The sequence below is a fragment of the Alosa sapidissima genome, chromosome 9 (genome assembly GCF_018492685.1).
Source record: "Alosa sapidissima isolate fAloSap1 chromosome 9, fAloSap1.pri, whole genome shotgun sequence".
Taxonomy (NCBI): domain Eukaryota; kingdom Metazoa; phylum Chordata; class Actinopteri; order Clupeiformes; family Clupeidae; genus Alosa; species Alosa sapidissima.
In genome coordinates this window covers 19,549,509-19,565,491 of record NC_055965.1, presented here as the reverse complement: position 1 = coordinate 19,565,491, position 15,983 = coordinate 19,549,509, and the positions used below count along the sequence as shown (strand labels likewise).

The 15,983-nt window shown below is 42.8% G+C and overlaps 1 protein-coding gene across 1 annotated transcript in view; it reads right to left on the bottom strand.

Annotated features, from left to right (window-relative positions):
* Positions 1 to 3,450: 3,450 nt before the first annotated feature.
* The window catches only part of ppp3r1b (protein phosphatase 3 (formerly 2B), regulatory s1ubunit B, alpha isoform, b), a 25,672-nt gene continuing 13,139 nt past the window's right edge, over positions 3,451 to 15,983 (bottom strand). The window contains exons 3-6 of the mRNA XM_042102639.1: positions 9,657 to 9,833; positions 8,302 to 8,361; positions 7,846 to 8,030; positions 3,451 to 6,517 (exon numbers count right to left, since the gene is read on the bottom strand). Of these exons, the coding sequence (XP_041958573.1) occupies positions 6,470 to 6,517; positions 7,846 to 8,030; positions 8,302 to 8,361; positions 9,657 to 9,833 (470 nt within the window). The 3' untranslated portion in view covers positions 3,451 to 6,469. The remainder of the gene's footprint in view (positions 6,518 to 7,845; positions 8,031 to 8,301; positions 8,362 to 9,656; positions 9,834 to 15,983) is intronic.

Here is a 15,983-nt window from a genome sequence, read left to right as displayed (position 1 = left end):
CTTTCACGCTCCACACTCTCCTCTCAGTGACTGGATACAATATGACGGCCTACACACACAACATTTACTGCCATCTCGGGAGCAGTATATTACAGACCAGTGTGACATTTTACACTTAAAACAAATCCTCGAACACCATGAAAGCTCTGTTGACTTTTAAGGAGACACATTCCCCCCCATTAGCCCCAAGTGTAGTGTATGTTTCAAATTAATGAATATAAGTGCACATTATGTGTGCTCCATAATCATATTAACTCCTCGCACCTGTTCACACACACAGAAAAAAAAAGTATTTTATTCGAAGTCCTACTTGGCAAGTATCTTACTTCAACATACATCACGATCACGCCTTTTTAAAATAAAATCAGTCAAACACATAAACTCACTGTATCTGTCCCATAAGGCTGTTAGTACCCCACACACCCTGACTAAGTCACGCACATCAATGCTGGTGGTCTAGGTTGTCTCAAGAGTATGAAACAAATGACTCCCCCGGCATCTCAAAAATCCATCACAATCATCGATTACTGGTTATTTTCTCTCTTAGGCCAATCTGTAATGAATAGATTACATTTATGATTCTGAGTGTGTGATGTTCTAGGATTGTGAGGCAAGGATACTCCTGACATGGAGCCTTCCTCTTGCGTGCCCATTGGACGCCATTCCAAATAACCTACTGTGGACCATTTCTCCTACACCAGCAATCACACATGTGATAAATGCTTGACTGATTTCTGGGCAAAATTATTGTCTGTCATCAGAGCTGGACAGTAACGGAGTACATTTACTTGAGTACAGTACTTGAGTACAATTTTGAGGGATCTGTACTTTACTCGAGTATCATTTTTGGGGAGTACTCATGACTTTACTCAAGTACATTTGAGAGGCAAATATTGTACTCTTTACTCCACTACATTTCTATCCATAACCGTGAGTACCCTTGTTTCCCTCTCAAACGTGATTGGATTGTGCAGGCGCCACTGATTGGGACAGCCTATCAGCAATCACCTTCAGCTTTCCGCCAATGGCCGCCATGGTCAGATTTAGATAAGAGATGAAACCATGGACGAAACAATGGATGAAGACGCAGCAGGTCCATCCCGGGAATGTGCCAACCTGTGGCCACACCTCGCCAGACTATTTCAATTTTCTGAACAAGTTAATGATAGTTTTAGCTTCAAGTGTTTCAATTACAAAATAGTATTTTGTATTTGAAATACGTAGCCTATTTTAAATACATGTATTAGAAATACTGCCCATCCCTGGCAACATGGTAAAAAGATGAAAATGACTTGATTACTTTCCATTTCTTTTACATTCTCCAAGGTATTAACATTAACATTTTTCATAACTCCATGTAGGACGATTCTGTACATAAATGTAAGCACTGTGGCAGTAGTAATGCAATATTTAGAAAGTACTCAAGTACTTCTAGTACTTAAAGTACTGAAGTACTTAAAAACAAGTACTTCAGTACTTTTACTTAAGTAGACATCTGACTTACTTGTTCTTGAGTAAAATTTAGCAAAGGGTATCTGTACTTTTACTCAAGTAATGAAGCTGTGTACTCTGTCCGCCTCTGTCTGCCATATGGCCCAAGTTTTCTAGCAGCGCCCCTGTCGATAACCAACCACCTTCTCTGACCCTGTCTTGGTTGCCTGGTCAATTCAACTAACCTACTGCGAACCATTTCTCCTACTACGTGATAAATGCTTGACTGATTTCTGGGACATTTCCCACAGCATTCAAACTGGCTCTGGTATCTTAGGTTGTGACAAGATGTGCAATGAATGACCACATGAATTTCCCCTTGTGGGATAATATAAAGCCCCCCAGTAATACTAAATAAAAATTATTGTCTGTCATAGGGCCCAAATTTTCTAGCAGCGCCCCTGTCGATAACCAACCACCTTCACTGACCCTGTCTTGGTTGCCTGGTCATACCCAATTCAAAATAAGAAAAAATATTACCTAACTTTTAGCATTTAGCATGACCTAACTCAATATGCTACCCAACTCGTGGTACGGGCCATGGTTATCTCACGCTTTGACTGCTAGAACGCCCTTCTAACCTCCTGGCCGGTACAGCGAAACCATTGCAGAGGATCCAGCATGCAGCAGCCTTCAAACATGCTCCACTGGCTACCTGTTGCCACCCGCATCAAATTCAAATCAATAATGCTGGCCCACAGGCCCAGTGATCTCCGGTTCCTCACCCAGGTACCCTATTTTATAAAGTACCTTTGTACTATTTGTAAATAATTTGTCATCTGGAACTCAAAAGCACTAGGGGTTGAATATTTATGCAAATAACATATTTCAGCTTTTAATTAATTTATGTTTGATTTTGTTAATTTATCTTGTTAATAATATATATATATATATATATATATATATATATATATATATATATATATTCAATTCAATGGTGCTTTATTGGCATGACAAAAAAGGGCATTTGCATTGCCATATAACTAGTATGCATGTTCACATTATAACACTGATTGGACAAATGTGTTGAAGTATCTTTTTAAGATGTGAAAATGGTGATTTTCAAGGGGGCTGAATACTTTTGCAACCCACTGTTCTTATTCAAGGTAGTATTGTCTCCTATTTGCACTGTACCACTGATTGTTCTCACTGTCATCTTATGGGCAAAAGTGTCAGCCAATTGAGCAATATAAATGTAAATTGTTTCCAGTTGTTCATAGTCTATTATTGTGGAAAATAGGAGTACCAGAAGCCTACTGAAACATGAACCAATTAAATCCTGCGGACATCTTCCTTGTCTGGGTAATAGTAAACTAAACTGCACCTGTGCATGTGGGCCTACAGATTCAAATGGTTAAACATCTGACTGTAGACAAAACAGGGCTTGGTTCCAAATTCCAACTATTGTTCAAGATTGGAGTTGCCCTATACACAAGGTCAAATTGTGTAAAGGCTCCTTCAAGTAACCTACCTTGTGTGTATTGGTGATGTATAGTGACACCAAAATTACTTTTATTAGTAGTGTACATTTTCGATTAACCCACTTGAATCTAATCACACACTGCTGTGATATTTATCCAAAATGGCTGAGTGAAGTAACACCTGCCTAAACTTCAGACTGTCTATGTGTATTTTCCTAGAAGAAACCCAATATTATTCTCCTGACATTGGCCACCAATCATATTTTCATGACAAGTAAAAGGTGACCGTGTATAAGTATCCATCATCTGAAACAATGGTCACATTGGTGCGTATTGGAGAAACGCCTTCTTTGCACCAGAGCGGTCGCAGAAAAAAAGTTTGTGTTGTGTTGCATTGCCACCTACTGGTCACTTTAGGGTAGTTATGAAACCATCATAAGGAAGCGGGGGCTTCACTGTAGGTGTTTTTGTCATTGTGTGTGAAGATTATACGTAGTTCTGAACTTTTATTGTGTAAAAACAAAACAAATGACTGATAACAAGTTTCAAATATTTTATTTCTCAATTTCATGTATGAAGTTTCAGTGGTTCCCACAGCATATGACGCAGCATGCAAACACGTATGAGAGGAAAAACAAAAAAAGGTCTAAACCAAGACTGAAACCATTTTCATCTTTTTTTTTTTTTTTTTTTTTTTTAAAAGCCCTTATCCCGTCACCATCTCCACAGACACACACAATTACAGCAATCAATTTTCCCCTATCTAAGTAGAGGGCTTTATCTTAGGAGGACGGACCCTTTAAACAGAGAAGAAAAAGAAATAGATAGGGAGAGCACTCGTAGGCTACGTGTTTGTAACAAATATTCTGTACAAAAAAAATAACATTAAAGAAAACAAATGTTTCCCCTCTAAACGGCATCTGGCAGTTGTCAGGGAGAGAAGCTTTTGCTGATTGGTTTAAATTATCGTCATGTGACGCTGATCCAAAAGGTTATAATAATTGTTATCACTATAAGAATGGTGAATATACGTAGTGGAGTTACGTTTTTATCGTTTCCATACTTAAAACATTAACCAAAAAGAGGTTTGGCAACATCCACATACCAATATGTCATTGTCATTCATATTATATTAACATTACGATTCATATGTAAACAAGAGGCGCTCTTCGAAATCGGATCTACATGCATACAGAAAATTAACAGAATAGAAAAAGAGACACCCTCCATGTCATGCAATCACAGGATGAGACCTCGTCGGATCTCTAGGGAAAGACAGAAGAGCCATCGTCGTGCAGCTACTCGGAAGGAGAGGAGAAAAAAACTGAGACAACTGGCACGAGCGGGCGCTTAATGCGCGCACCTCCGGGTGACACTGGGCCTGCACCATCATATATGCCCACGCAGTCCGTCAGAGGGTCCAGGCAAGCAGTTAACAACAAACAACCAGAGAGTAGTTCACAAAGCGACTTCTTTTTTTCTCCAAAAATTCAAAGTGTGACAATTAAGTTTTAGTCGCGCCTCTTCCTACAGTTTCTCAAAACAGTCGAAGCAGAAAGTCGCAGTCAGTAAAAGGTTGCATTTAACTTTGTGTATAGAGAGAGGAGTGAAGAAAGGCTTTTGGACCTGCACTGTTCATGTGATATCCTGTTAAACATAACACACACGGTTACATTAGCACTTCCCGGTGTACTAATCCATAGTTTTCCTGACATATTTGTCTGTAGCCTACTTATCTCCACATCACCTGTTCAAAAGCTGTCCCGCAGTCTAGTCGGAAAACCATGAAAACACAATTACAGATTTTCTTGATGCCCATTTTTGGTTTGATTCGCGAAATATTAAAGTTGTGTCCGTGAAGGTTCCTTGTGACAATAAGTAGCTAGGCAACTGTTTTCAAATAGAATGGAACACAAATCAACATCACATCGTGTCAAAAAAGCTAATGAAAGTAAATATACGCCAAGATGTTCAAACAGAAACTGATGGCACTATTCCTTCTTGTATATTTAAATCAGTGGAAACCATTCACAAAAAGAAAAAAGAAAAAAAAGAAAAGAATCACCAATTACACAGAGAAAGACCTGTCTCCAAAAAGGTAAACCATAGACATTTGTATGTGCACAAATTTAAATAGTTAAATCTTTTCTCTCTACTCTAGAACATCAGAAAGCAAGAGGGCCGATGGAACTCCCTGACAATATAAATATAGCATACAATCCCCATATTACAAATAAAGATATTTCTTTTTTTTTTTTCTTGTGTCTGTGTTTGCATGTGTGAGTGTGTGAGTGTGTGAGTAAGTGAGTGAATGATAGAGAGTATGTGTGTGTGATCTAAAGCTTAATATGTTCAAAATTTAAACTTGTCTGTTGACCTTCAGTGAAGGAAGCATGAAAAGCAATCTAAAGACCCAAGCAAAAATCTCTCTGAAACAGTGCTGTTTTAAACCTCTGCTGCTATATAAATTGCTGTATCAATATCCAGATGAAGCACTTCTCATATAATAGCCTATGTATATTAAATATGAGATAAAACAGCAGGTTAAAAAAGATCACGCTTAAACTAGTTTGTGTAATCTGATTGGCACTTCATGCGCTGTCTTTTGTGTTTGTGTCGTGTTGAAATCAAGTACATCGATAGATCTCATCCCACCTAACTACTATATATATATATCCATATATTCCCTGTAGATAGATCTTCCTCGCATAAAAAAAAACAGACCAAAATAAATATTTTAGATAAATCCCCCACCCCTTCAAAAACAAGGACACAAAAAGAAAACCACACACATACATACGCACAAACAAACACACACGTGCATACTGACACACACACACACGTGCATACTGACACACACACACACACACACACACGTGCATACTGACACACACACACACACACACACACACACTAAACGCCCCTTTCCCTTTGCCTCAAAGTGAAATGCTCGCTCGACAATAGAAAATGCTCCTCCTCCGCTCTGCATTTGTGTGTCTTCTGTAAAGTGCTACAACCAGGGGTGAGGTTATCGCAAATAAGCCGGCCTAACCAAGACAAGCGGACGGGAGCAGTCAGAGAAGTCGAAAGGATAGAGATAGCAAAGAAAAGAAAACAAAAAAACAAGCAAACAAAAAAAATTTACTTCACACAGAATTACTTTCCATTGGAGGGGAAGGAAAGGAATGGGGGGGGGGGGGGGGGGGGGGGGGGGGGGGGGGGGGCAAAGGAAAAAAATCAAATCCTTGAATTTTTTGTTTTCTTGCCGGACACCTTTAGCAGATTTTTCTTGACAGTGGAGAAGACAAGGCAAACGCCATTCGCGAGAAAAAAAGGGAAAACATAACATCGTAGAGAGCGAGAGAGAGAGCGAGAGAGAGAGAGAGCGAGAGAGCGAGAGAGAGAGAGAGAGAGAGAGAGAGAGAGAGAGAGAGCGAGAGAGAGAGAGAGAGAGAGAGAGAGAGAGAGAGAGAGAGAGAGAGAGAGAGAGAGAGCGAGAGAGAGAGAGAGCGAGAGAGCGAGAGAGAAAGAGAGCGACAGTGGCAGAGGATTGAAGATCACACGTCAACCACCATCTTTTTGTGAATGTCTAGTCCGCCCACCACCTGTCATGGGGAAACAGGAGAAACAAAACATACATCAGATTGAAGTCTCCACAATGGGCATAGTAGAAACAACAACAAAAAAAAAAAAGGTACAGTTCATAATTCTGGCTATAACACATTCCTTTGAACATGCCATCTATCCTTCCCCTGGACCTAAACTAAAGCAGTATCACTGATACTTCCATTAAATTATCTAATTTCATCAGTCTCTCATTCTTCAGTGAAAATGCCATTTAGAAAATTATCCACCCACGCACAAAAGGCCTGAAAGGGATTGTCAACACCACCCCGCTGTGAACACTATGATATTAACACCAATCACTTCCATCAACCAATCAACACTGCCATGAAAGTAGTAACACCAATAAATCAACACTACGATGAGATAAACATCAATCGCTTCCATCAAAAAAAATCAAGACCACTATGATATTAGCATGCCTGATCGCTTTCTCAGTGTAGGGGGGGGGGGGGGGGGGGGGTCATTGTGCACATCCATTGACAGTAAAAGATTTGGACACAGCCATCCCGTAGACTTCGAACGAGACGACACCAATTTGAACCCATTTCCTGTTGGTCGACTTCGGTTCTCGCGCATCCTCAGTCCAGGCAAGTGAGAAACGTGTGACGCTAAGCAACGGACTGAAACACAATAACTTGTCTGGTAGCCGTGCTAAGAAAATAGTGCAGAGTGCTGCAAGTTCGAGTTCAGCTTTTGGTTGGTTTGTTCTGACGTAGTGCACACCCAACAAAACATCACTTAATTGTTTTTTCCCCCCTCGATGCTTTCCTAAATATCTTACTCGTGGACTTTCCCCCAGACTGCCTTCGAGTTTCTTATCTAGAGAATAAGGTTACTTTGCTCCTGTGCGACGCTAAATCGCGTGCTCATTACGCCATGTTAGGATTGTTTTTGGAAAAAAACGTTTATTACTCAGTCATAAATGAGTTACGAGGTTATGACGCCAGTCACAAAATGTTGTATTTCTCCGAAAATAGAAAAGGTTCATACAGTATAAACACTTCAGGTGTAACGTTATTTGATGTCAAAGTGATGCCAAAATGAATGGGGGACAATGGAATGCTAGCTTGAAGTAGTCGTCTTATAGTCTCAGAACCGCCCATAGTGGCTATGCTTTCCGAATGTTCGCCTACCCCCTACCTGCCCGCTGCAGGACAAAAAACGGTCAGTAAATGCTTAAAAAGTCTGCACACTTGTCAAATATTTTCCTTTTTTTTGTATTTCATTTTGTCATGCTGGCTGCTGAACGTTTTGACCTTGCAGGCTACCTCTAGTCCTCCTCTTCCTGGCCTGTAGGCCTACTCACCGCACAGAACTCCTCGAAGGATATCCTGCCGTCCCCATCCTTGTCGGCGTTGATGATTGTCTTGTCGACGATCTGCTGCAGCTGCGTGTCCTTCAGGTTGTTGCCCACCATCATCTTCAGCACCTGGAAGAGCTCGCCGTTGGATATGTAGCCGTCCTTGTCCATGTCGTAGATCCGGAAGGCGACTGGTCCACAGGGAGAGGGAGTGAGAGATAGAGAAAGAGAGAGAGAACGAATAAAAGAAAGAAAGAACAGACAGTGAGAGAAAGAGAGAGAGAGAGAGTGTGAGATAAGAAAGGAGGAGAAAAGTATAGGTGGGGATGATGGGGGGGGGGGCAGAAAAAGGAGAACACACACAATTAAAAAACAAAAATACCACAAGACAGAAAAGAGTGACAGTGTGCAGTGTACACAGGCATTGCACAAAAAGGGTGTCGTTGCACTTGTTCCACTTACAGCGTAGTTTCTGTTCCTTGTCTCCTTTCACACTAAACTGAGAGACTCCCTCAATGAATTCTGGAGAAGAGGAGAACAGAGGTCAGAGAAAGTGTCATACAGAAAGAAAGAAATACAGAAAGCAAACAAGAAAGAAAATGACAGGACGGCAGGACCCATCAGTCATTAAAAACATGTCAAGAGCATGATCAGAGGCTTCCTGATACACTAGCAGTCCCCAGGCACAACAGCAGCCAACAGACTAGCTGAGAGAGATAAAAGACAAACTCAAGAAATCAGCTGTAAAACACTGCTAATAATTCACACTGCAAGCATGTGCCCAGTTACAGCACCCAAGATAACAGTGTAAAACAATGGGCTTCAAACAATGCAATGCCCACATGGGTCTAATGATATAAACTTATAAAACACAAAACATGTAAAAGGCTTGTAAACGTTTCATGATAATGTTAATACTTCTGGCATCTTCTCTTTTTCAAATTCATGTTGATGGCATATGGTCATGGCTGGGACACACACACACACACACACACACACACACAGTCCCACCAGCTGTCCAGGGCCAGACAGAGTTCTATAGTCCAGCTCAGAACACACCGTGAGGATGTGAGAAAAAAACATCGCTAACCAATACAACATAACATATTAGCAAGCTTTTATCAGTGCCTCCTAGACTGTCGGTGCCTTCTTGGTATACATCTCGCAATAGTCAATGAGCACAGTGTCTCGTACATAGACTAAAGTTATCGTGTGGCTTGTGTGGTGAGTACCAAGCTCACCCACCTATGTTTGGGCCTAGGATCTTGGACATGGCCTTAAATTATCAAATAGACTTTGCCTTGATCATTTTTTTCTTAAAAATATCCCTGAAGACCACAACCGACAGGTAGAAAGGACATGGCCACAGCCAAGAAGATGTATGTGATCCCAGTCCACACACACACACACACAGACACACATTAAATGCAGTAATAATCCTCATGAACCACATCACCCAATGTCACTCACGCTTGTTCATACTGAGGTAAAATGGTTTGTAAACGTTTCATGAATGACGTTAACTAAACGTTAACTAACTCTAACATTAATTAACTAACGTCATGAATAATGTCAACTGAGAGATCCTGGATGCATTGCACAATTCATTTGATAACAACAACAACCTGTTTGGTTGGTATGACAACCTACAACCACCTGTTTGGTTGGTATGGCAACCTAGAACCACATGGGGCCCATGGTGAATAACAACCCCCCCACATCACTAATCTACAGTGATCAGATAAGCCTTATAGGCACAGTCTCCGACATCAGTCCGAGTAGTAGTTGCAGAAGAGATGGTCCAGCAGCCCTCTTACCTTTAAAGTCGACTTCTCCGTTGCCGTCGGTGTCGAATATGTCTATGACTCGCTGGACCAGGGGGTTCTGTTGTAGTTCGGGCAGGGACATGAACTCCTCCACGCTCAACGAGCCCGAGTTATCCAGGTCGAGTTTCTTAAACCTCTTCCCTAGTCTCTTAATCTCATCAGCATCAACTGGGGATAGAAGACAAACACACACAAACACACAGAGAGAGAGACAGAGGGGGGAGAGAGATTATAGCAAGTGTCTGACAATAAATGCTGAACAGACATTTTTTGGAGATCCGGGGGCTAACTTCTACAAACTGCCCGAACGGAACCTATGTCCTCCGCAAATGACCATCATTCCGAGGTGCCACTGAGGGAAGGTAGCTCGCACATGTCCAACCACGTCATTAAAAGCGCACGCCGGACATCTCCCTCCACGCCCAATCTCCCGACACACACTCACCAACTCTTCTCCAACCACAGCACTACACTACACAAACTCTAACGCTAACAAACAAACACACACACACACACACACACACACGGTGCGGTATCCACGCCGACCACTTACGTATGTTGCCGTGCCCACACGCCGTCCCCAGAAAGGCACTCTGGCCCTTCTTGGACAGAGCCTTACCCTGTTTCTTGCGCTGGGTGGCCATGGCAGTCCTCCCTCCATGCACTGGACTTACGCAAGTGGCCTACAGAGAGGGAGGGAGCGACGCTAGCCAAGGGCCAGCGCAGCAGGCAGAGGGCTCGGGTGGGGGTGGGGATGCCGTGTGTGTGTGTGTGTGCGCGCGCGTGTGTGTGTAGTGACGAGACTAAGCTCATTCATTAGCACACGTCAGCACACACACACACTTGTTGGCCACACTTTGGATGAGGCATCTTGAATGGGTTTATTGTACGTGTGCAGAATATGCATGCATGTGTATTCACAGTGTCTTGGAATAGTATTCACCGCCCTCAAATAAAAGAGATAATATAGTTCCAGTAAATATGATTAATTTAAAACCTAGCAGAAAAACCAATGGGTTTGGGCCATAGCCTACTACCATAGGTTATCCCCAGGGAACATGAAACACTCTTTTCTGATTGGCTGGTGGGATGGTTATTAATTTTGTTTATCGGGACGCCTCTGAAGTAGATCTGGTAAACAAAAGTGTAATCACTGTCTCATATCAATTCTCTTTTGAACGGTAACTAAAACAACCATAGTAAGCGACAATTGAACTAGGATGCAGGCTTTGCATTCTCGCACTGGAGGATATTTGCCTAAATAATGGGAGAACCACTCTCTTGCAGTGCGTAGTTTTAAGTCTTCTCCATTTCCCCCAAAGCTCCACCTTTTCATCCGTCTCTCTTCTCTGTTCACTGAAGGACTGCCAGGCTTGCATGGGTTTCCTCTGGGAGATTTCTAATAATCTTGCATGCACAGACATAGCATTAGGACTTGGTGGCATGGTGACCAGTGAGTATGCTGCCTTTTTTGGAAATGTATAACTTGTGCCACTCTCTACTCTCACCCTAACAAGCTCTACACATCCTACCAGTGTATATTGGGTTTGTTGCCTTTATGTGCAGTGGGAGTAATGGTGTGTGTGTGTGTGTGTGTGTGTGTGTGTGTGTGTGTGTGTGTGTGTGTGTGTGTGTGTGTGCACGTGTGTGTGCGTGTGTGTGACAAAGCCGGCTTCTTTTGGTGACCATCTAAAAGCAGTTTCATCCCTACCCTGTTGTGTGTCTGTGCGTGTGTGTGTGCCTTCACATTTCTCCAAGCAAGTGTAATCTAGCTATTTAAATCCACCGTCTCCAATGAACTGCTGCTGCTGCTGCCCTCCGGACCCCAAAACACCCACGCACACAGCACACAGCACACAGCAGCAGCACAAGGCAGCAGCAAGAGGAGGAACGGCCACCTCGCTAGGAGATGCATCGCCGCACAGCGACGAGCCGTTACATAACCAGGCCCCTACTCCACTATTCTGCGCTGCTCGCCCGTCTGTCTGTCTGTCTGTCAGTATGTAAATGCTGCTATGAGATGCTCTCCCTCTCTTGAGTGGGGCTGATGGGTAATAATAGAACACACGGAGGGGTCCGGAGTGACCTCGAGGAGTGGTATACAGTCCTCCGCAGACTTGAAGTGGCTGGGATTTCATAAAACACTTAAAGGCTCAGTCCGTGATTCTACGAATGTACACATTCAGTGATCAAAATGACAAATTCAGCTCATTTCTCCTCATGTCGCTCCAGCCTTCTAGCCTTGCGGACACCAAAGCGACTCTTAATGGAGATGGAGAATTGGTCAGGGGACGCTTTGTCACTTCTTGTATTCGAGGGATGTAACCAGCAGTGGAAGTAAACTTAAACAGGCTCATTAACCTCTTCACCAAATCGTTTAATCAGTACAACAAACACATAAGGTAAACAAAGGTTTTGAATGCAGTTGTTGAGTCAATTCCAATGAAAATACACGGCTGCGAAGCCATCAGCATTGATAGTGTTCGACAGTGCTGTTAATGGTAATGGTATTCCTCAGTCATCTTATAAACTATCCAAAAATAACAAGAAGAAAAATATCACTGACGGAAAAATATCACTGACGGAAAAATGTCACTGACGGAAACACACAGAGACCAAATGCGGTCAGAAAAGGCACAATTACCAGAAATGGCATAATCAAACACCCACGTTAAGCTTTTACAGATCTCAGCAATATTAACTACAGATCCCAGCAATCAACCCAGCAATGTTAACTACAGAACCCAGCAATATTAACTACATAGAAAGACCTCCAGAACTCTCGCCTTAAAGTAAATATGGTCAAACCATGTTAGTTACGAGTTAAAAGAAAAATCCGAGGTCCATATTCGGCCGATTAGCATTTTCAGGCATTCCAGGTCTGCTATCTCTTCCTCCATCACAACCCATTAATTCCCTTCATCGGTCAATACACTCCGAGACACTTTGGATGCTATAACTTGTTACATCCAACATCCTCTAACAGGCGCTTGATGGGCGCTAATGCAACTAACTGAAGCAAAAACAGAAAACTGACACTCAAAGGACGCCATCTTGGCTCTACGGTTTAGTGACAGCTGGGGGGTGGAGTAATGATTAAAGAGATTAAATCCTGATTCTTACTTCCTGGGACCCACTAGGGGATGGAAATATGTATGGAAGCCCAGAAGGTTCATAATTAAGTATGCTGAACAGATGGGAAAACATGTTTTCTGACCATCACGCCTTTAGACACAGGACGAATCTATGCTCTGGTGTTTCGCAAACAAACTAAACTGTACTGAAATAACATCAATTAAAACTCTCCCCTCTCTCTGGCTCATTCTCTCTCACCAACAGTGAGTTTGCAATCTAGAACTGGTCCCCAGGGAAAACTCCTCACAAAACAACGAAATCCAGTTTAATAGCAGGCCAGGAAAGAGTGTGTGTGTGTGTGTGTGTGTGTGTGGTATTCTGGGTGTGCTTATCGCAAGTGAGTGTGTGTGTGTGTATATATATATATATATATATATATATATATATATATATATATATATATATATATATATATGTGTGTGTGTGTTGTGTATGTGTGCACACATCACTTAAATATTGAATTTTATTTTCAAAGCTTCTTATAAAAATAATATAAAAAAAAAAAAGTCAATCTCTGAATAAATATTGCCCACTTTCAATGAATTATGCTAAGCTAGGCTAACGGTGTCAGAATGGATTATTGCACACACAGAGAAGGGAAGGTACTTATCCAACTCCCAAATTTATCTAATTTCTCAAAAGTTGGCGTGTTCACGACAGCAGTGCAAGGCCACGCACAACCCAAGACCAATTTTGGATGGGTGCAGGATCTAGCAAACCAGCATCCAAGAAAGTTTTCAAGAGCTCCCAACCCATTCAGTGTTTAGTAGAAGTGACGACACCAGTGCAATCTAACCTTCTTTCCCGTTTCTCTCCTCTCTCTCGCTGAAACTGACACATATGCATTTAAAACTCAATGATATTTTTTTGATAATTAATGGAGTAAAAATAGAGTTAGACTTTTGTGCCCTCGGGCTAGCTAGTTTCTCCCAAACCTTCACTGTGTAGTTCCACAGTAGCAGAGTCTTGATGGATGAGTTATACCAAACAGTCTGAAGCCCCGCAAGACAGTTATAAGACAAACGGACTTAATAGAGCAGTTCCTTTTGGAGAGCGTCTCTACTGCCTTTGGGGGGGCCTTGGAGGCCACAGTTTGATTTTTTGTATGTGTGTGTGTGTGTGGTCTGCTGTATGGTTTCTATACTATGTCTGCAGCAGATCAGTCGACATAATTGACGAGGCCGACGCTGATAATTCATCAACTTCTATATTTTTAATTGACGCAACATTTCAGTGAACTAAAATAAGATTGTTGGAGTTTTGGGGGGAAATTAATCTCTTCGAATGGATCGATTAATCGTCAAGTTAGTCGATAGATTAATCAATTTAAAACCAGTGGTTAGTGGCAGCCTTAGTGTGCCCCTCTTCATATAGACGTTGTTGTATGCATGACTCAGTTGAGGTCTGAAACTGAGGCTGGAAAGCTGCTGTAAGTTGCCTCCTGTGAGTGTGTGTCCAGTCCATGTAATGTGCAGCCAGCCATTTGTATCTATACCCATAGACTCCATGCAGTTACATTACTCAATCACTCCCCCTCTCCCTCTCAACCACCCCCCCTCTCCATCTCTCCATCTTTGTCTCTCCCTCCCTCCATCTCTCTCTCTCTCTCTCTCTCTCCCTCTCTCTCTCTCTCCATTATTCTCTGCTACAGAGACACACAGCCTCCTCCCACATGGAGTGCTGAAGGTCCCCATCGCAGCTCTGCAGCCTCAACCACACACCACTGTGGAGGAGTTCCAGAATTTTCCAAAACTCTTGGTTCCAGAATGTTACCAACTCTGTCTACCCTAGAGTACACTCTGAGAGACAGAATGATAGATACATGAAGATAAGAAGGAGAGAGATGGGGTGTGTGTTAGGTGTTTAAATACTGAGTGAGTTGATGTGAGCGTTGCCTGAAGAGGGAGTGAGATGGTGTGTGTAATGGGGGTGGTGGGTGTGTACATGCTGATATGATGTGAGTGTTGCCTGACAATTTGAGTGCAGCAGCACTGGTGTTCCATCAGTACCTCTCTCTCTCTCTCTCTCTCTCTCTCTCTCTCTCTCTCTCTCTCTCTCTCTCTCTCAGACATACAAGGAAGTTTATTGTCACATGCATATAGTTACTGGAAGTAAGAAATGCAGTGAAATTATGTCTGGTGTCAGCCTATTTGTGCATTAATGGGGGGGGGGGGGGGAGATTAAGTGGCAAGGGCTGCATAAGAAAGGTGGGGGAGGATTGGGATTGGGGGGGGGGGGGGGGGGGGGGGGGCACCAACAAGGAGCACCCAAGAGCAACAGGGGCAAGGAAAAACTCCCTTACCAAGGAAGAAACCTTGGGCAGATCCACGGCTCAAGGGGCTAACCCAACTGCCAGGGGTCTTGGTGTGTGTGTTGGGGGGATGACAGGGGAGATGGGACAGTGTGCTGTAAGTATGTTGGGGATGTGTGTTGGAGAAGCTTCCTGATGAAATAATGTGCTGTGTATGTAGGGGGGGGGGGGCAGGGACTTACTGTTGCAAGCAGAGTACTGTATGTATGATGTATGTGAGTGATGACAGTGAAGATGTGTGTGTGGGCGGGAGGGGAGTGGAGCAGTGACTGTGTGTGTGTGTGTGTGTGTGTGTGTGTGTGTAGTGTATGTGTGGGCAGTGTGCTGTCAGTATGTTGGGGATGTGTGTTGGAGAAGCTTCCTGATGAAATAATGTGCTGTGTACGTATGTACGTAGGGGGGGGCAGGGGACTTACTATTTCAAGCAGAGTACTGTATGTATGATGTATGTGAGTGATGACAGTGAAGATGTGTGTGTGGGCGGGGAGGGGAGTGGAGCAGTGACTGTGTGTGTGTGTTTGTGTGTGTAGTGTGTAGGTGGGGGCAGTGTGCTGTAAGTATGTAGAGGATGTGTGTTGGAGAAGATCCTGAAGACAATGTGCTGTGTATGTAGGGGGGGGGGGGGCAGTGTGCAGCAAGTATGTAGAGGAGGCTTACTGTAGCAAGCAGTGTGCTGTGCAGAAAGTCTAGGCAATCAAGGACATGGGTAGATGGAGGAGAAATCAAAAATAATAAATAAAAAGTTCTATGGAGATGTGCAAAAGTTGAGAAAGTCAGATATGTGTGTGTGTGTGTGTGTGTGTGTGTGTGTGTTTTGACGTGTGATGAAATAAGAAAATAAATAAAAGGTCTGTAGCATAGGGAGAGGGATG